This window comes from Oryzias melastigma, linkage group LG9 (assembly GCF_002922805.2).
Source record: "Oryzias melastigma strain HK-1 linkage group LG9, ASM292280v2, whole genome shotgun sequence".
Taxonomy (NCBI): domain Eukaryota; kingdom Metazoa; phylum Chordata; class Actinopteri; order Beloniformes; family Adrianichthyidae; genus Oryzias; species Oryzias melastigma.
The window spans coordinates 23,173,281-23,193,806 of record NC_050520.1 but is presented as its reverse complement, the minus strand read 5'-3'; the positions used below and the strand labels follow the sequence as shown (position 1 = coordinate 23,193,806).

The 20,526-nt window shown below is 41.1% G+C and overlaps 1 protein-coding gene across 1 annotated transcript in view; it reads left to right on the top strand.

Annotated features, from left to right (window-relative positions):
• The window catches only part of adgra2 (adhesion G protein-coupled receptor A2), a 42,112-nt gene extending 21,608 nt beyond the window's left edge, over nucleotides 1-20,504 (top strand). Inside the window, exons 2-19 of the mRNA XM_024275116.2 lie at nucleotides 1,973-2,044; nucleotides 10,971-11,042; nucleotides 12,858-12,929; nucleotides 13,034-13,105; nucleotides 13,568-13,731; nucleotides 14,282-14,495; nucleotides 14,591-14,755; nucleotides 14,861-15,059; nucleotides 15,149-15,298; nucleotides 15,389-15,550; nucleotides 15,727-15,924; nucleotides 16,469-16,658; nucleotides 16,776-16,984; nucleotides 17,079-17,206; nucleotides 17,287-17,410; nucleotides 17,495-17,643; nucleotides 18,296-18,385; nucleotides 18,520-20,504. Coding sequence (XP_024130884.1) covers nucleotides 1,973-2,044; nucleotides 10,971-11,042; nucleotides 12,858-12,929; nucleotides 13,034-13,105; nucleotides 13,568-13,731; nucleotides 14,282-14,495; nucleotides 14,591-14,755; nucleotides 14,861-15,059; nucleotides 15,149-15,298; nucleotides 15,389-15,550; nucleotides 15,727-15,924; nucleotides 16,469-16,658; nucleotides 16,776-16,984; nucleotides 17,079-17,206; nucleotides 17,287-17,410; nucleotides 17,495-17,643; nucleotides 18,296-18,385; nucleotides 18,520-19,918 — 3,829 coding nt within the window. The 3' untranslated portion in view covers nucleotides 19,919-20,504. The remainder of the gene's footprint in view (nucleotides 1-1,972; nucleotides 2,045-10,970; nucleotides 11,043-12,857; nucleotides 12,930-13,033; nucleotides 13,106-13,567; nucleotides 13,732-14,281; nucleotides 14,496-14,590; nucleotides 14,756-14,860; nucleotides 15,060-15,148; nucleotides 15,299-15,388; nucleotides 15,551-15,726; nucleotides 15,925-16,468; nucleotides 16,659-16,775; nucleotides 16,985-17,078; nucleotides 17,207-17,286; nucleotides 17,411-17,494; nucleotides 17,644-18,295; nucleotides 18,386-18,519) is intronic.
• The last annotated feature ends 22 nt before the right edge of the window (nucleotides 20,505-20,526 follow it).

Sequence of the window (20,526 nt, the reverse complement as noted above, 5' to 3'; positions counted from 1 at the left end):
CAGGTATTTATCTCTGAGTCATACCAGTTAAGTTTTTGGCTAAAGATGTCCTTTTTTTAATTATTATTTTAGGTTGGTGAGTCGGATCAAAGCGTTCAAAAGTAACCATTATCAGCTATGAATTGGATCAGCAACCACAAATAATGATATAACTCGAATCATTAAAGCTGAACACATTTTAAAACTAAGTTGTGATAAAGATTTAAACACAGATCATCATCACCATGCAAACTTAAGTCTGGTTCTTTAAAGAAGATCAAAAAGTGGGTCTTTGGGCGGATAAGATGACTTAGTAAGCTACTGTATGTATAAGGCATAGATTCCAGTTATTGTTTTTTCCTTTAAAGTATTCTCCTTGTATTTTCTTTTAGCCAAAAAACTGCTTTAGTTAGTTTTTGATGTAAGAGTTTAACGTTTTACTAATGAAAGTTCCACTTTTGTTTAGTTTAAGTGATTAGTTACGAGAAAAGTATTTTAGTAAATCAAATAAAAGTGGCTCAAAATACAAATAAAAAGACATTTTATAGAATCAAATTGAATTTATATCTTGCAAACTAAAATGGAGCGAATGTTTTGCCAGCAATAGCAAGCAAGCTGATAATATGGTCCAAATATCCATCCATTTTCTTGACCGCTTTGTCCCTTTCGGGGTCGCGGGGGTGCCGGAGCCTAACCCGGCTGCTGATGGGCGAAGGCGGGGTACACCCTGGACAGGTCGCCAGTCTGTCGTAGGGCCTCAATCACACACACATTCACTCTCACATTCACACCTAGGGGCAATTTAGAGTCACCAATTCACCTATGAAGCATGTTTTTGGACGGTGGGAGGAAGCCGGAGTCCCCGGTGAAAACCCACGCATGCACGGGGAGAACATGCAAACTCCACACAGAAAGGTCCCAGTCGGGATTCGAACCGGGGCCTTCTCGCTGTGAGGCAAGAGCGCTAACCACTGCGCCACCGTGCGGCCCATGGTCCAAATAATTAAACCCTTTACTAAAATGTTCACACTTTTCAGTCTTTGGTGGATTGTAATGAACTGTCATGATGCAGCAACACGCTCCCGTCAGAAACAGATGTGTCAGCTTCACTTATACACTTAGAAATGTCTTCTGGTTTAGAGTTTTGCAGTGAACTGTTAATAATTAGGCTGCTTAATCTACGTGTAAGCAAATAATTTTGATGTAAAATCAAGCAAACGGCTTCTTGTATGTGAAAGTACTCAGGTGGAAGGATAAGGTTGAGGTGAGGGTAAGGAGGCAGAAGACTTTAGGTACTCAGGATCGTCAACAGTCCGGCAGAGAGTGTGAGAATGAGGTGAAGAGGTGTGCAGGTTGAGGAAGGTTCCAGGTGTGATGTGTGACTGAAGTGTTTTAACAAGAATGAAAAGAAAGGTGAAGAATTCTGTGGTGAGAATAGCCATGTTGTTGGTTTAGAGACAGGAGGCATACCTAGAGATGTTGAGGTTCTTTTGGGGAATAACAAGGATGAAAAGGATCAAAAATAAATACGTCAGAAGGACAGTTTACTTTAGATGTTTTGGAGATAAATAACAAGGAAGCAAACTGAGATGGTTTGAACATGCTCAGAGGGACAGAGAATATTTTGGTAAAAGGAGGCTGGAGGTATCTGTGGTTTGGTTGTAGCGAAGGTGAAAGTGAGTGAGGAGGATGCAAAGGATTAGATGAAGGCAGATGATGGTGACCCCTGAAAGGAGCAGCCAAAAACCTGTGTAAAAATGTGTGAAAAATATAATATTGTTCCTCCTAATTTGAATGACCTTTTATTTAAATTGGAAACCTTTGGACTAAGCCTATATTTCCTCATGGGTCTGCCACCTTTGTGGTTTTCATACTTCTTTTCTGTTACTGACATCTCCTTCGATTAAACCTAAATCCCTTCATTGATGTGTAATTCATTTATTTCATGCATTCCCCAAAATGTTTACTAACAATATTTTCCTTTTTTTTCCAGAATTTTGAGCAACAACAAAATCCAAACTCTAAAGAATGGATCCTTTGTTGGACTTGCCGCTTTAGAGAGGCTGTAAGTATGCTTATCTCTTACCGTTTCACTTAGCAGTGCTCTGCAACTTAACTCAATGTACATCTAGTCCATCCACGTCCAGTCGTGGGCGTCTTTCCAGCAGGGAGGATGATACACTCAGACTTGGTATCAAAGAGTTTGTTGAAAACTTCGTATAATTACACTTCAGGCTTTCTTTATCGGGTAAGTCCCACTCCTTTGGACAAGATAAGAAGGGATCTCTGGCAGGAGGTGTGTGTTGGCAGCTTCCCCTGCAGCTTTCAGACAGTCTGGCACTCCTTCATGATGTCGTAAATTCACTGAATGGGGTGTGAAACAAATGATGGACAGGAGCACTTCTCTCCAGCTATATGCACAAGCTTCCTGGTGACGAAAAGGAGATAAATGATGGTGGGAGCTTAATTTGGTCTTTGTACACCTGAAGGTGGACTTAATGAGGCTCTGCACTTTGGCATTGACTATTCTCTTTCTCTTGCATGGAAATTGACACTTAAATTATTTTAAAGTCTAAGCCTCCCAAGATAAGGGAGACAAACTTAAAGTTTTTAAAAATACTTAAATTCACTAATTGATCTGTACGCAAAATGTTTTTGACAAATATAGTGATGTTTACAGGCAGCTACTGCTGCCACATTTACCCTGTTGTAAGACCAACTTCTTCAACACATTTCCCACCGATTCAAACCCCCTTTTTTTAAGGTGTGCCATTACAAAAACGCATCCCTGTAAAGTTTTATGAGAACAGCACATGTGGTGCCAATCCTATGTGGATACTGTAGTCTTGCAGACACCGATTTTGCTGTCTTTCTGTGTGTGTGTGTGTAGGGAGTTGAAGGGATATTGCTTCCACATGCCAATCTGTGCTGCCACCCATGAAGCTAACAAGCGTCTCAAAAATGTTGAAAGAAAGAAAAATATGGTAATTTGCTGCAGTTGTCGGCTCGTCTGTACCTACCTACTGCAGCTTCCACCAGACGCACCGACTGAGAACAAAAGCCCAGTTTGCTGAGATGGCGGGTGTTTTCTAAGGTCTAGCATGAGAACACCAGCGGCGAATACTTTCAAGGCCAAGTCTTCAGTTTTCGTGTAAACAGTCTTGCACCAAGGACACAGAAACATTTTGTTGGCAGGAAATACATGGGATCTCAAAGTTTAGATAAAAGTGAAACCATATTAGAGATGTGACTCTAAGCTTGGTGTCACGACACGTGTAAAATGAGCTCATGTTGCTTGTTTTTAAAAGTGTGGACAAGCCTCCCAAAGGTAATGGGGGGTCAGAGGGTCGGGTAACCTGAACTTATGCAGCTGCTGGCCTCTGTACCTGAGGCAGCAAAAAAACTTATGAGAGAGGGGAGTGCTTGTTTAAGCTTTACTAGAAGACTTATGAGAAAGTCTTATGACAAACAGGGACTCACACGCATGCCTGTATACGCTCCACAGTGGAAGATGTAGGGATCTGGTGTAACGAGAGGACATAACGTAAATCATGCAGGCCTCGTTTCACTCTTTTGCCTCTTAACTCCCCTGGCTCTCTGACACGCAGCGGTGGCCTATTCACTCTCTCTTCAACCTTTAATTCAGCCCCGCAAACTGCTTATAATTACATGTGAGCTCATGGGAAATTTGCTGTCTGTTGTAAAAAATGCCACAGTGAAATTCACAGTTGCAGTGATGGAAAAGTTTGATGGTACAAATTGAGATGTGAGTTTGCAGTCAAAACTTGCTAGTGTTTCTTGAGAGATTTCAGTTTTGTTTTTTCTCGTCAGCCTTCCGTGGAGTTCTTCAGGTGCTCTCAGTCTTTCCAGCGTGCTGTCTACATGTGCTTGTCATTTGTGGCAGTAGTGAACACTTACTCATATTTTGTGGTCAGTGCTGTAATCAAAAGCCAGCCCACTAGAGCTGAGTAAACACACATCGGGGAATTACATTGCATTTCTTCCCCGACGTGACAAGGATAAACAAAGTCTGCTCATCTCCCTTTGCTTCTCATCCACAGACAGCATCTCTGAGGTGACTCCAGTCAAACTCCTGAGTCTGCTTCCTAGTATGGGCAGCCTATTTTGCTGCTCAGTCATTTCAAAGGTGTCTATTTTCTGAGCAGAAACACTGTCAAGCTGCACATCTATTCAGACTTGAACGCAGTCTGATCTGTTGTTGTTAGCAGAATGGGCAACCCTTCTTTGGGTTGGGGCCAAACGGTTCAGAAATTGACACAGTTAGCCCTTTCATTGGGCTTAAACCTCCTCAAAGCCACCGTTGCCTTCAAAACTTGCCAAACCACCCAAGCATAGAAGAGACATTTAGGCTTGTTTGTTTTTGCCATTTTACTGGACTCCTGTGTTTTTGTAACTCTTTTAAATAGACTCGCTGTCCAACAGCTACATTTGAGTACTGGAATATCATCTCTTTCCAGTGAAGACTTCAGCTGAACCGTGCCTGGTCTGTGTGGAGGTAGCTGCTGTGTGCCAGAAAAGCCATATTCATATCAGGCAACAGACACGGGTGCACTTATCTGCCTACCTCTGCCTCTGCACACACTCTTTGTGGCTGGATCTCTCACTGGCAACAGCACTAATGAGCCAAGAACTTTATGAGTTGTGGACAGATCCCAGCAGCCTGTCCTACACTGATTTGAAGCAGCGTAATGAGAATAATGAGCAAAGAGAGCTGAAGCTATTTGGCTCTTGTCCAGCTGGGCCCCACTGCACCATGGGACACAGGACAGACAGGGAGGGCACAAGGGGCCCTCATTACCAGGTCTGTTCATCCAATAAGGAGAGAGGAAGGGGGAGCAAAGGGCACTTCTGATGATGGATGAGGGAGCAGCAGAGCGTTTGTAGTGGACAGGTCTGAGAGGCAGGAGTGAGGCCTGTGGTCAAGAATGTCCAACGGCTTGAGGTGTTGGCAGTGTGTTCAGCTTTGTCAACATCTGTCTGTCTGAGGCTGCATCCACACTGAGAATCTGCTCAGAATAACTTAACCTCCTGCTCTAGATATGAGCAGAAATATGTGAGAGAATCCAATCTTAAATAAACTGTTTCAACCAAAATCAAGAGTAGAAATAGGGAGCGCCACCAATTCTTTGTGGGATAGAATATAGCATAGCAAATGTTGACATTGGAAAACAATTCAAACTGTTTTGTTGTATATCCTAAGCCGAGAAAGAACATATTGTCTAAGTTTCTGCCAAAGCAAGCTTAAAATCCTAAGGCAAGGAAAGGGTCCAACTCTAACAAGTTTACCATCTGACACAGAGGAAGTGCAGTGGTGATGGGTAAAGATGGTGAGGGTGACAGGTGGGGAAAAAATAAAAAAGCAGCGACAGGGATAAAAAGCAATTGCTCTTCTATAAACCTTAAGTTGTTTTCCTTTACAGGATTTCACCAATATTTCCAAGGAGCCTTTATAGACGAGCAGATTAGAGGTGGCCCACGTATAAAGGCAAGAAAATGGGTAGAAATGGCAAGAAGCCCTACTGTCTAGACCAGTCTGGTTAGGACAAAGTTCATACTGAAGTGGCCCACAACTCTGGAGAAAGTAAAAGGCAGCTGGGGAGGTTCCACATGGGATTCGTGTTTCCGCTTCAGAGAGAAATGAGCACTTTTCCCGCACACGCCACTGATTGGCTCCTGGTTGGGAACACTCATCTAATGGAAGAGCACAGCACCGAGGGGTGAAGCGGGTGAGGAAGGGGTTAAGCGTGCTGGAGAGTGGAAACAGAAAGGGGGTGCTGCAGCAGTTGATAGACTCCAGATGTGTCTTTCAGATAAACTCAAGGAATGGGGTGTGTTTGTGTTGCAAGCCTAGCTCAGTCACGGCTCTGGGGGTTTATGGAAACAAGCAAAGCGAGCCCCCTTATAAGCCCATTACCAAATTGTATGCTTTACACGCCAATAACACACTCGCACACACTCTGGACAAACTTGATATGGTTTCAATAGTATTTTCCTCTGGAGTTTTCACTGGACTCTCCCTTAACCCCCCTACACCCCCACGCCACTTCCGTTTGCTCTCCTTCTCTATTTTCCCTTTGCATCTCCTGTGTCTTACTGGCTAAAAATACTCCAAATATAAGTCGGTCTTCAACTTTTTCCTCTCAAATTGAACTGCTTGATGGACGTTTTTGTATGCTGGTGTTGTTTTTTTTTTTTTTTTTTTGACAAAGAGGTTTTTGACTCAGAAAAATGTGGATGGCATCAGCATGATAGCAGTTATCGCTCTATAATTATGGCCGTACTTTCATATTTTTTTCCTTGTTTTGGTTGCTGGGAGGTCCCGTGAAAACCGCTGGCCTCGGCTGCTCGAAAAGCCAGACCCGGAGTTAAAAATGGTTACGAAGAAATTCCACAGTTTGTCTTGGCAGAGAAGTCTCCATCTCCTCTTGCTGCAAATTATGGAAACATAATGAACGCAGGAAATTTTACACTTTAAATAAACATGTTACTATATCTGCGCATCCTGCTAACAACTGTGCAGCTCATGGTCTTGTCTGTGATTAATGATGAGATGTTGACTGTCGAATTTTGAAACAACTTAGACAATTTTCACAAGCGTTCTAAAAAGGTTTGTTGTTATGAAAAATGAATCTCTTCCAACCTTTAGCTTCCTTCTATAACTGCATGGCAATTGTTTTTGTGATAGCAGACAAAAAGTTAGTCAGGTGTCTCCAATCTGAGAGGAAGAGGAACAAAGTTAAGAAAATAATCTGGGAAAGGGGCTGCAAAGCAGGAAATTAGTAGAAAAACAAGATCTCTGCAAATCCTGGTTTCCTGTTTTAGGGGAAGGCAAGAGTGTGTTTGGGGCCTGTGTTACAGAGCCCCCATTGTGAGCGAGTGTGTTGCCGAGTAGGGAGGTGGGGTCCACAAGGCCATACACAGGGACAGTTTTGCTTAGTTCGTACCTCACGTACCCCTCCCTACAGGGGAAAGCTAGCTAGTAAAAAAAAGGAGAAAAAGGAAACTGTAAAAATAAACAAGCAAGGGTCTCTGCTTGAGACGCCAACCAGACAGGATATGACACGTAGCGCAAAAATTGTGACTAATGACCCCTGTCAGGAACTGCAGTGCCTGTTAATTTTATGTTTTTTTTTCCTAACATACCTTTATTCCAAGGAAATACTCGTTTGTCCTGTCTGGTTTCCGTCAAGAGAAACGTATATTCAAAGTAAAGACATTAGCCCCTTTATGCTTAGTTTTTCCTTAAGAAAAACAACAGCAGGAAATTCTTGATTCCACTCTGGTGATAATGAGCAGCCATTCTCTGGCTTCATCATTCTCCTCCAGCCCAAGGCCCAAACAATGTCAGCACTCCAGTCCCTGCTGGGGCGCTCCTTATAATGGAGCACTCCATCTCTGGAGAAGCTTGTCTTCATTATGACCCTCTCGCAGCCCTACAAGCACATCACTCCTCTCCAGTATGGATGGGGCCCAGGTGCTCATCCTACGTACCCACGCAGCAATGACTCTTAAAAATGGCAAAGAACCAGCGGCCATTGATGAGGAGAAGTTTGTGGGAGAAAAAGGGCATCCCTAATGGGAGCTTCTGGTGTTAGGCCTCACGGCAGCAGACAATGGTCAGGGCTGAGCCTGTGACAGTCCGGCCTGTGACCCCCAGCCACATGTAGATAAAGGGATAAATGCACGACACTTGAGGTGACAAAACATAATAGGTCATGGTTACAATGATCAAACAAACAATGGTAAGAATAATGAAAAAGAAAAGATTGCAAAAATGTAAGCTTGTTAAATTCAGACATCTTTATGCTCAGCAAGTTTAAAACTTTGAAATATTTCTTGTCTTTGCTGTTATCCTCCTCCTTGGTGACAGCCATTGTCATCAGTGCAGACTTGACATTCTGCTGACAGAAAGGCAACCAGCAACTTTAGAGGCCGCCTAAAAGATCATTTTTAATTTGGAGGTGAGGCCAGCTGTAGACACAGTTGCTGAATTTTAAATAAATCAGTTAGCAAATGAAGAGCTTGTAGGTAAAGGGATGCAAGATTAGCCTTGACGGTGATGGTGACGGACAAACTGCAGAGAGGCTAAATGCTTTCGTGCTTGAAGTCATGTTTTCTCCTGTGAGTAGCTTCACATTCCACAGCTCTGTGATAAGACATTGTATCATCTACTGGTTGATACAGATAGATGCTGCTCCTTGGATCAAACCACATGTGACATTTTAAAAGTTCAGACAAATCATAAGAGGATTTACTTTTAATTCTTAGCTAACTTAAACATGCGATTGTAGATGATATAGCATAGCAATAAATCTAAAAACAACATGACATTTGGAGAGTTTTAGCATCAACATGTGACTCTGTGCATGACTCATTATCTTTTGCACCTTCATGAGAACCTGAGGATATTTTTTCAAGCAAATTTTGATTGATCTGTTGTTTCAGACACAAATGCAAAACAAAGTGTGCTTATAACACAGCACACAGTAAGACGATGGATGGATGTGGATTATAAATTGGCACTATAAATCTGTTCTTTTTAATTTTCTGGTTTAATTTACTGGCCCTTTACTGGTGCATATTTTCAAAACTGTTTAAATTTGGTCATCTCATTTTGTTAATGCGTTCATTATACGTTAAAATTCACAAGTTAAATAGGAATTTGAGTCTCAAAGGAGCAGTGTAAATTCAAAATGTTGATGAACTAATAAGAATCTGAGTTAGAACTGACATTTGAATAATGATTGGAAAAGACATCAGCATTTAAATTATGTAAATATATTTCTCTTATACATATAAATACCTATTACTTATGTCGTATTGTTTGAAAGCAGTATTTGGAAAAAGAAACCAAGTTTGAGCACTGCCAAGCCATTGCACAAAATTATAGCCCTGCACGCTGCTCGTACTAAATACAGAGATGCTGTAGGTCAGTTAAAAAATGCAAAACTAACCAAGCCATAACAGAAAATGAGGAGATTAAAATAAAACGAGTGAGACACGTGGATTCTGGTAATTCTGTATTTTTTATGAAACTTTACAAAAATTGACAGAAAATCTATTATACACACTAATTCAGTACTTGTGTAAAGACATACTAAATCAAAGGTTTTATTCATCATCTTGACATACGTTATTGTAGATGGGTGAATAATATGTAGTAAATTGTAAAGAGTATCAACTAAAAATATAATAAAGTACAATGTAAGCAACTCAAAGGTGCAGATGTGTTGTTAATAAAATGTATATCCTCAAATCTAAAATTTAATTTAACTGTCCGCTGAAGAAAGCTTTATTACTGGCTAAAGTATCTTCATTTTTATAAATATAAAGCAAGAAAACAACCAAAATGTTATGTGTGAATGTAAATACACATTTAGGTCAATGCTGCACAGCAGATCTTGGGTTTGTCTTTGAAAGGGACAGACAGGGTGGGAGAGACAGACCTTATAGAGAGGAAATGGTGGGCAGCGCCTTGTCTTTCAGCACTACACTAATGAGCTTTGTGGCACACAAACTGAGAGCAACAGAACCGTTATTCTTTTTTTTTCTTTTGCACTGGTCAACAGCTCCTACACCGCTACTGACACAAAGAAGGAAATGCATTCTCAGGACACAGCAATTACCACATGCATCAAAACAGACAGAAAGAAACTGCAGACACAAATACCCGGGAGCATTTTTCTGCCCAACATGGTTTCTTTTATTTTACTTTCTTACTTTTGGTTATGAAAAATATATATATTGTATTTTTTTGTTAAAAAATGGTTGCAAAATACTTTGCCTGACAGGAAGCTTTCTCTCAAATTGCTAGAGCTGTCTAAAAATGCATTAACAAAAGCGCATAAAAAACTTCAGAATGACTGATTGAAAGCCAGAAAATTGTTGCTCCATCCTAATATCTGTCTGCAGTCCAAATATGAGGAGTGTCCTGGTGGTATTTTGTATCAACATGAACCCTCTTCTGCTTTTATCTCAGCTATTCCCCATCTTTCAAGTCATTTTACAAAACAATGTCTCTGTCCAACTTTGACCAGAATAAAAAAAAAACTTGGCTTTTGCAGAGTAAACATTACAATGGTGAAGAAACGCCTGAGGTTATACAATGCATAACGGAGCACCATCTAGAAAAGCATCGAGAGAATATCTTTTAGAGTAAAAGGGAGCATAAAGTTGCCTCAGGCTGTTCCTTTTACAAATAAAATGAGAATAAGGAATCACTGCATTGTTTCTAATCCCTCTAGGAGAATATATTTCGTGACATTTCCAACAGAAACACAATTTTTTGTGCTTTAGGAATGTAGATGTGCATGTCCTGTTATTACCCTTCCATCTCTTGACCCGTATTACTACTATTCCCACCTGACAAATAAAAGAGAAAATATGGGATCTATGCAGAGCGGACATCTGCCTGAGTAGTATAACACATGTTAAGGAAGGACATTAGTTCTATAGACTATGAAATTGGATCTTCAAAAACCTTTAAAGATCTCAGCATTTTTTCTTTGTGCTCCAGTATTGTCTAAAACTTGGTTAAGAAATGGCATTTTTCTAGACCTAGATCTAGGTTGCTGAGAGAATGAGATTTCCTATGTTTGTAAAGAATTATTGTGCATTGTCCCACAACAGGAACCAGCTTTTGAAAAATGTGTTAACATTCCCCTTCATAAAAACCAGAGGAAGCTGTTTTGTTTAAAACTTTGTCAATCTGATGTCATTTTAAATGAATACTGGTTCTAGGTACCGGCTGACTGCAGACAAGATGAAGCTTCTTAGCGATTTTTTTCGTGTTGTATTAACTTTAAGCAGACCTTGACAAACCGTTTCTCCCTGAAAGACTGGTAAATGAATTGGCTGCTGGTTTCAGTTATATTAAAGCTATGAGGTGGGGAATCAAGATGCACTTTAGCAACAAAACAGCTGTTTTTCTGCCAGCATACATTTTCTGATTTTTTTCTTCCTGTTTCCAGAGACCTCAAGCACAACTTAATCAGCACCATCATGCCGGGGGCCTTCCAAGGCCTGTCTGAACTTCGGAGACTGTAAGTAGATCGGGATCACAGCTCTGCTAGTGTAAAAAGTACAAACACAAACTTGGTGGAATTGAAATGTTTGGTATGTGATGACAGATTCGGGTTTATTTGTGATATCTCACCAGATGGACAGTAAATGAGTCACGGTAACACTGTTTTGTTGGCTCACAGTAGATTATGTTGAGCTCCTGGTGACAGTGTGACATAGACGCCTCCTCAGATAAATGTTTCTGCCGACGTTTGTGGAAGCTCCTCGGTGTCAGGCCTGTCAACTACTACTGTAACTTAAGGGCTACCCATAAGTAACGTTTGCAGCCACTAGCTGCTTTCTCCCTGTGCTTTTGGAGTTTAAGGCTTTGTTGCAGAGTGAGACGAAAGTGTTTGTCTGCGCCACACCGCATGACTCCCCATCCCTCCTCCTTGTACTTGTATTTTCCCTGCGAGGTCTGGGGCTTCTCAAAACAAACAGGGAGAGATAAACACATGCTCTGGACAGCTTTCTGCTGGGTGGTGTCAGAGGTGCAACAGAGCAGATCCTTTCTGGCTTCAGCCATACATCATGCTCAGTGGTGAACAGGGGCCCTGCTTTTATCCCACTGATGATAAACCTTTACTTGGGTCCTCTGGGATCCTGAAAAGGGAAAGTGTCTGGAGCTTTTTGTTGGCTAGTTTGAAACTTTAAATCAGAAGAAGTTGGAATGCTTCAAAAGAAGTTCTTGCACTTTCATATAAGGTAAGCTCAGAAGGAGATTTCTGGATTTCGGAGCAGTGCTTAACATACTTCAGGTCCCCAATGTCAAACAAAGTGAGCTAATAGATTTTCAAAGTGTAAATAAAGCATTGGCCCTTATGCTCTGAAATTCTTCCTTTAAATTGGCAAGAGTTGAGATTCTGGAATGAGCTGGGGTGAAAATTAAAGATCATTTCAAAACATTTCATCTGACCTGAAGAGCATTATTGCTATGAAAAGAAAATAAAGAGATAAACATGAAACAACTTTTGATACCAAGCCATTTTTGATATATATATATATATATATATATTATTGGAATCAATTGGTTGATTGCTCCTTTCTGAAACCACCATCCAGTGGTCATTTGAGGAACTGCAACATGTTGTACTAAATTAAAATTAAGAATTCAGTTTTAGGGATCGGTTTTCACATGTGAAAAGTGAAAGGAAAAACAAATGTATTTGGTTTATATGTTATGAAATAAGGAGTAGTGGTGTAGTGGTTAGCAATGCCACCTCCCAGTAAGAACGCCCCACTTGGGTCCCTCTATGTGGATTCTGCATGTCCTGCCCATGCATGCATGGGTTTTCTACGGCTTCCTTAAAACCAAAGACATACTCGTTAAGTTTATTGGTGATTCTTAACTGTCCTGGAGGCGTGAAATTGCCCAGGATGCATTCTACACCACCACAGCAGTAGCTGGATAGGCTCCAGCAACCATTTGATCCTGAACAGAAAAGAATGAGTGTAGAAAACAAACGGACGTCAGATTTTACAGAATTAGGTAGGTTTTTCTCATTTAGGATGGTGAATATTATATCATAAATATTTTGCAATATACTGAGTTAAGGGAGTATATTATGGAAGCTAAAGCTGCTTTTTAAGACATATTGGTAATAGAAAATAAACTGTATTGTGAGGGGGCTGGAGTCAAATAAACACATTAATCAACTGTATAAGATTTATAAAGTTTATCAATGTGTCCTGGCATAACTAAAACAGAGTGAACAGTGCATGAAAAAATCTGTCTATTCCTGAAAAAAATCATTTGAAAATAAGTGACTGTTTCCTTTGTTTGTTCACACTTTTAGTGACCTCTCCAACAACCGCATTGGCTGCCTGACAGGTGACATGTTCCAGGGGCTGACAAATTTGGCTAAACTGTAAGAGACAGATTGATTAGTTTCCATGAAACTGTTGTGTTCTTTGACTTGTGGAAAAGACATGAAGAGAACTTTGTTCGTGACTAATTTGCGTGCTCTGCTAGGAACTTATCTGGCAACATTATTTCGACCCTGGATTCAGAAGTGTTTGAGGAGCTGCTGTCTCTCAAGCGGGTGTGAGTACTGAAGAAAAGTGAGCTTGATTTTGGGAGCAATAGTGTTCATTGTTGAAAAAAAAATACAAGTAAGCTATTTCATTTTTGATGAGAAAATATAAAGCTTGTTTCTAATAGTGAACAGTAAATGAATGTATGAATAGTCAACTGTGCACCCCAAAGCTGATTATTTATATGTGTATATATTTATTTCATTATTCATGTATTTATTATAATTCTGAATATTTAAGTTAACTATTTATTTAGTTATCTCAATGTATTAATTCTTGGTGTGGTACAAAAAAATTTCACTGCAATGCAATTCAAGTATGTGACAAATAAAAATGATTTATTGTTTGAATAGAGTTCAAGAGATTCAGGGTTTTCCTGCTGTAGTGGTAAAGGATGTTGATGAAATACAGAGCTACAAAATGTGCAATGGAACTGTTTATTCTGTAAAATAATAATTATTTCTATCTTCAGAAACTTCAACTCAGACTACCTAACATGTGACTGTGGGCTTCGTTGGGTTCCAAGCTTCCTCCAGAGTAGGTCGGTACAGATTGGGTCTGAGACCTTGTGTGCCTACCCCAGCAGCTTAAGGAGGGAACCACTGAACAGACTGAAGGAAAGCCAATTGAGCTGCGGTGAGAGCCTTGATTCACACAAATGAGGTGGCTTGCCACTTTAGTTCAGATATCATTGTCCAGTGATAAGAAGTGGCTGTGTCTAAAAAAATTACGAGGCTGCTTATCAGAGACATTTTTTTTAATTTGCATAATCTGTGGATAGTACTAGTACTATTTCCATAATGGCCACTGGGGACGCAACTTTACATTCCCCACAATTCAGTTCAAGCCTCAACTTTTTGGTCACAGTTTTGTGTCGATTTATGTATTACAAAACATCAAAACTTAAAATTCAGAAAATCTTTTTTTTTCCATCTGTAAATAAGCAAGTAACAATAATGAAAAGCCATTCAGTTGACTTACATTAACCCTGGTGCAATGTAATAAAACAGCAAACAATAAATCGTTCTGAAATTTAACAAAACACCTTTGACACTTTCAATGTAAACATACTGGTATGTGGTACGGATCCAACAATTCACTTTCCTCACATGTGGTTTGGTTTTAAACCTAGAACAGTGGTATCCCTAATGGCCACCTCTGTAACTTTTCTTTCTGTTCTATTCAGATGGTCCACTGGAGCTGCACACCCTAATACTGCTGCCGTCACAAGGACAGGTAGTCTTCAAAGGTGACCAGCTGCCCTTCCACTGCACTGCAGCCCTGGTGGACAATGTCACTGCTTTACATTGGCGTCACAATGGTCAAGTGGTGACCTCCAATCCAGAAAAGGGAGTCCAGTTAGGCAACAATGTTGTGCATGACTGCACTTTAATCACAAGGTTATTGTCAAATTCAAATATATTCATTTATTTTCACAGTTCATTGTAAAATTAGTGCAGTCTTATAATGAGCTGTCAAAAATGTCTTCTTTCAGTGAGCTTATTCTTTTCAACGTCCATGTGGAGGCCAGTGGAGAGTGGGAGTGTGTCGTTTCAACTGGGCGGGGCAACACCTCTCACCAAGTGGAAATAGTGGTGCTGGAGAATAGCGCCCCCTTCTGTCCTGAAGATAAAGTTTTCAACAGTCGTGGAGAGTTTAGGTTAGACACAGAGGAGGGATGCAATTCATAAACAAACGTTAACTTATATGCATAACTTTATGTACTTCAAAGTTTCAGCACTCAAGTTTTTGACTTTTCCCACAGGTGGCCAAGAACAATGGCAGGCATAACTTCTCATCAGTACTGCCTACAGCTGCGTTACCCCTCCTTGTCAGTAGAAGGGGGATCGGAGCAGAAAAAGGCTTCTCGATACTGCGACCGCTCTGGAAAGTGGCAAGAGGGTGACTATTCAAACTGTCTCTACACCAGTGGGATTACTCGTGTCCTGCATACCTTCATCCTGGTCAGTGAAACTTTCCAACACAGCCTTAACGCAGTCCTAGAGTTCTTTAACGTCCATGTTCCCAACATCTTTGAACTTTTATCTTTCAGAGGCCCATCAATGCATCGAATGCCGTCACTGTGGCGCGTCAAGTGCGCACATACACTCTAGAAGCTGAAAGTTTCACCGACTCAGTATCGATGCTCTATGTGGCAGAGATTATGGATAAACTCATGGAGCATGTTACACAGCAGCGAGAAGTAAGAAACATTAAATGTGACATTTTAAGATTATGTTTTATTTTTTACTATGATCTTTACATTGTTGATCTCTGTACTTTTTCCTTCCAGTTGTCAAAGGTGATGGTGGAGATGGGGAGTAACCTGATGCAAGTGAAGGATCAGATCCTTACAGTGGCTCAGAAAGAAAAGAGAGCCTGTAGCTCCATTATCTATTCTCTAGAGACGCTGGCCTGGCCTCAGCTACATAGTCATGCTCAAGACTTCTCTATGGTTAGTAACACTTTTTTCCCCTTTAAACCACATTTAAAGTTCTCATAATCCTAGCACGTGTAAAAATCGTACAAATTCATCAAATATTTCACCATGCTTTTTGATTATGAGTAATCTGATTATATATAAACAAATATTGATAGTAATTTCTCACTGTGTGTGTTTGAAATACACAGTCTTCAAGGAACATAGTGATGGAGGCCCACCTAATAAGACCAGCTCACTTCACTGGTATGACTTGTACTGCATATCAGCGCCATGCGGTGTCAGTGGGCCACGGAGCCGATGTGTCGGAGTCTGCTCATGAACAGCAGCTTCATTTCCGCTGCACGGCTGGCTCTCATAACACATCCCTCAACAACTTTCCCCTTAAGGTGAGCCATTAGCTCTTAAATATTACAGAATCAGAAGAAAGTGTGTTATTGGAAGGTAATAAGGGGTTTTAATTCTCATTTAATATTAAATAGTGTGGATTCTGAAAATGTTATTTTCTCTCAGTAATATGTGTTTCTGGGATGAGATATATTTTCAAAAGCAGCAAGATTTTACTCCATCAAATAATAGAACCAAAGGATTTCACTGTGGAAATTTCTTGTGTAGAAATTCAAGTTATAAACCGTTATTTTTTTTTACCTTCAGATGAAGCTGTGGTTTGTACAATTTAAATCAAGCCAATGAACGGCACTTTTTCCTCCTCTACATTGTATTTTGTAATGATACAGGCTGTGAGCAAAAGTAAAACAAAAATAAGAGTAAATGTAAGTTTTTTTTTATATATTTTTATATTACTAAGACTTAATTAGAATTAGATTCTGTATACTGAAACGTGCTGGTACCAATGATGTCTTTACTTAAGATGAATTAGTGGGTTTTATTACAAAAAATGCAATTCCTTTGCCTGTTTTGTTTGTACTACAGAATTCTGAAGCCATGGCCTCTGTGAGTCTTCCAGCTACCTTGTTTCCCCCTGATGCTGCTTCAGATTGTAAGCTGCAGTTTGTTGCCTTTCGAACAGGCAGCTTCTTTCCTGTTTCCACCAACTCAAGCAGGAATTCTGAACAATTCCACAAACACATTGTCAACACTCCTGTCATCTTTGTTGGCCTTGGTGAGAAAACACCAAAGATATAATCAATTTACAAAACAATTAGTGTTTAGCTTTTCTGTCAAATCTAAAACTAATTGCTTTATTTTTTTTTTAACAAATCCCTTTTGGTTGTGAAAGATGGTTGTAGCATGTGGAACAAGTCCGACCCTATCTGGGTGTCCCTGCGGCACTTGACTCCTGGTACAGATGCGGTGCCAGTCCAGTGGAGCCTTCAGGGACTACAGAAGCAAGGAGGATGGAACCAAGAAGGCTGTCGCCTTGTCCACAGTGACAGCAGAACCTCCACAATGCGCTGCACTCTGCTCAGCAATTATGCTGTACTGCAGGTTGTACATGCTTCTGTGTTTAGTTATTCATCCATGAATAACTAAATACAATCACAAGGTTTTCAAGGTTATATGGTTTGCCTTTTCTTTCCAGGAAGTGTCTGAATTCCACAACTCCAACTCCAATTCTGTGAGGGTGCTCCACCCTGTGGTTTATGCCTGCACTGCAGTGCTCCTTCTTTGTGTCTTCACAATAGTTATTACACACATAATACATCACAGGTATTGCATTGCAGATAGAGTACATGTTGCTGCTTCTGCCAACTCTGCCATTCTCCTAATTGTTTCCTTTGCATTTTTAGCTCAATTCACATATCAAGAAAAAGTTGGCACACACTCCTGAATACCTGTTTCCACATCGCCATGACAACAGCACTCTATGCAGGGGGCATAGGCTTGACCAGCTATCCTGTTGTTTGCCGAGCTGTGAGTATTGAAGAAAGGTTTCGTTTGTGCCTCCAGCTTGTGTCACGCCAGATTCCTGTCTGATATGAATGTGATGCGTAACAGGTGGGCATTGCTCTGCATTACTCCTCGCTTTCGACATTGCTGTGGATTGGAGTCAGTGCCAGAGTCATTTACAAAGAAGCTGTCTGGAGAATTCCTCAACAGACTGAGGGAGAGACTCCTGCTCCTCCCACGCAGCGACCCATGCTCAGGTCAGTTGGAACAACGGTCCATTTGCTGGATCAGGAGATTGGTATTTGCTGTCAATATGGTTTATGTGTAAGACAAATGCGGGAGTTCTTGTGCAAGGCCACCCACCCAGACTGTCAACCATCAGAGGCACTCATTGTGTGCGACAACCAAAGTCCTTCTGTTTAGGAAACATTGGTGGTGGGGGTGGGAGGGGGTTACTGGAGTACATAAAACCCATATGGCCAAATGAATTTAGAACAAAGAGAAGAAAGTGTGACACAAATTTAAAAGTAGCACAAAAGGGTTGTCATAAATCTAAGCAGGGTGATTCAAAAATGACAATTACTCAGTGTTCTGTTCATCTCTGCTGTTCTGTAACAGTCATCGTAAAACTGCTGTCATTATGGACTATCCCTGACCTCACTGGAACTCCAGTCAGTCCTTTGTTGCAGTAACAAGGATTCAATTTCCAGCAAGTGACTGACCTATGTGATCTCTGCTGACCTATATTCCTTTTGTTCTCTAATAAAGTGTTCAGTCGTGGAGCTCTGGTCAAATGTCAAAGACAGCTTTAGAAAGAAAAAGTCACATAGAAACAATTTCAAAAAGAAAATTAAAATGTTTTTATCATGGAAGAACTTGTTTGCCATGTGCTTTTCTTTACCTTACCAGGTTCTATTTGATAGCCGATGGAGTTCCACTAATCATCTGTGGGATCACTGCGGCTGTTAATGTCAACAACTATGGAGACAACAGCCCTTAGTAAGTACTGTTCTTTTATTCTTGATTCTCATCGGGTGTTTATTTCTTGTTTTGCTAAAGTGAATGGCTATATGATGAATACACAAAGACTTCCTTGTTTTACAGAAATTTCTCGATCTTTTGGTCTTTTGCAGCTGTTGGCTGATCTGGCGCTCCAGCCTGGGCTCTTTCTTTGTTCCAGCTAGCTTGGTCGTGCTGGTGACCTGGATTTATTTCCTGTGCACTGTGTTTCGCCTGAGGCACCGTGTGACCAAAGAATGCACAGGAACTACTTTGTCTACCGGGACCGAGAGCCACCCTGCGCTGGCAGGAAGTACCAGCCTACTTTCCACCGACTCAGTCGTGGTACCCGTCACCCCAGCTGTGTCCCCTGAAGATCAGTACTCTCTGAAGACACAATTTTCTGTGCTGGTAGCCACCCACTTCCTTTTTGTGGTTATGTGGTGCTTTGGGGCCATGGCAATGTGGCTCACAGGCCACTCTAGCTTGTTGTTTAGCTGTCTCTATGGAATAGTTGCCATAGTTTTGGGGGTGTTTCTGGTGGTGCACCACTGCTTCCGACGTCTGGATGTACAGGCATCTTGGTTGTCTTGCTGTCCAGGCTATCATCGCTCCCATCCCATTTCCACTTACACACATACCTGCACAGCTGGGAGTGGAATGCAGACTTCTGAGCAGGGATCTCAGCTCTTCATCAACTGCCATCCATCTGTTGACTCTCACAACTCATCTGCGAGGTCTTCGTCCACACCAAGTGCAATAAGCAGTGTTGGTCACACGCCTTGCAAGCTCACAAACCTCCTGCAGGTGACACAAGACAATCCAAACACCACCAGCATCCCCACAGGAAACAATACAAGTACCAGCACTGACAACATCACCAAGCCAACAAACAATGTTCTGCCTTTTGTTAACTCAGCAGCACCGGCTCACCCCCAAAGAAAGAAAATAAGCAGCAGGACTAAACAGGGAGGCACTCAGTATTACCATCGGGGGGAAGGCAGGGGACACTATCGTCTCAAAGCTCTAAGGACTGCTGGAGGAGGAGGTAGTCTTGGAGCTTTAGGGCCTACAGGTTTAGAGCACCTCAGTTCTTCACATGCTGTTTACAAACAGGCCACAAGCGAGAATGGCAGCATCCACCACAGTCTGTCAGAAAACCAGGCCAGCCGACTGACAAATGGGAAGCGCCTAGGAGAGTCGGTGGCCACCAGCCCCTCTGAGGGAAGTGATGGAGGTAGCAGCGGGAGCCGCAAACCTTTCCCGCTTCCACCTTCTGTAGCTATGCATGCGGCTCAAAGACGATGCTCCAGCAGAGACAATTTGAAGGTGGCAGCATCTGCAGAGCAAGAATCAAAGCGCTGCTCCTACCCTTTGAACAGTGTCACCACCACTGTTCCTGGGGCTGCTGCCCTCAACGGCACCCTGAAAACCTCAGTGCTTGAGCTCGAGCCGGACATGAGTGGCACAGACCAGTCCCAGAGCTCTGTGGGTATTAAGAGTGGTTTGTGGAAAAGTGAAACCACTGTGTGAACTGTAATTACAATCACAAATCTATGCATTACCACAATGAAATGACTGATCTCTTAATAAATACGTAATTTAAGATTTTATTATCTAGAAGGCATCCAGGAAATTAAACTGGCACTCTTGATGCTGTAGCAACGTAAGAGTTTGCTGTGAAATACTAAGGCAGGTTTTTTTTTAATTGTCCGTTTTGAGCAAAAGTTAAACATTTATTTTATTCACTTAACAAAAAAATGTATATGATGTTGATCTTAAGTGTTTGAGAAAAGCTTTATTGTTTTAGCTGCCATTTGTCTATGCATATCGACTATTGCATGAGATGGAACATGAAACGATCCATTTCAAAAGTACAGCATATGCATTTAATCTGAGAGCAAGCTTTCAGGCTTAATATTTTCTTCAAGGGACTATTTGTATATGCAAATGTATGCACTTGTATGACTTTTGTGTGTATGTATGGTTGTGTGAAATACATATGTACACACATTAAGAGGGGATCTGCATGTGTGTAACTGTAAAAAAAATCTAAGAGTATTTTTTTTAAAGGCTATGTGAGACTTAAATATAAAAGATGCTGCAATTTCTTTGTGTACTTTATTAGCATTGATACCTTT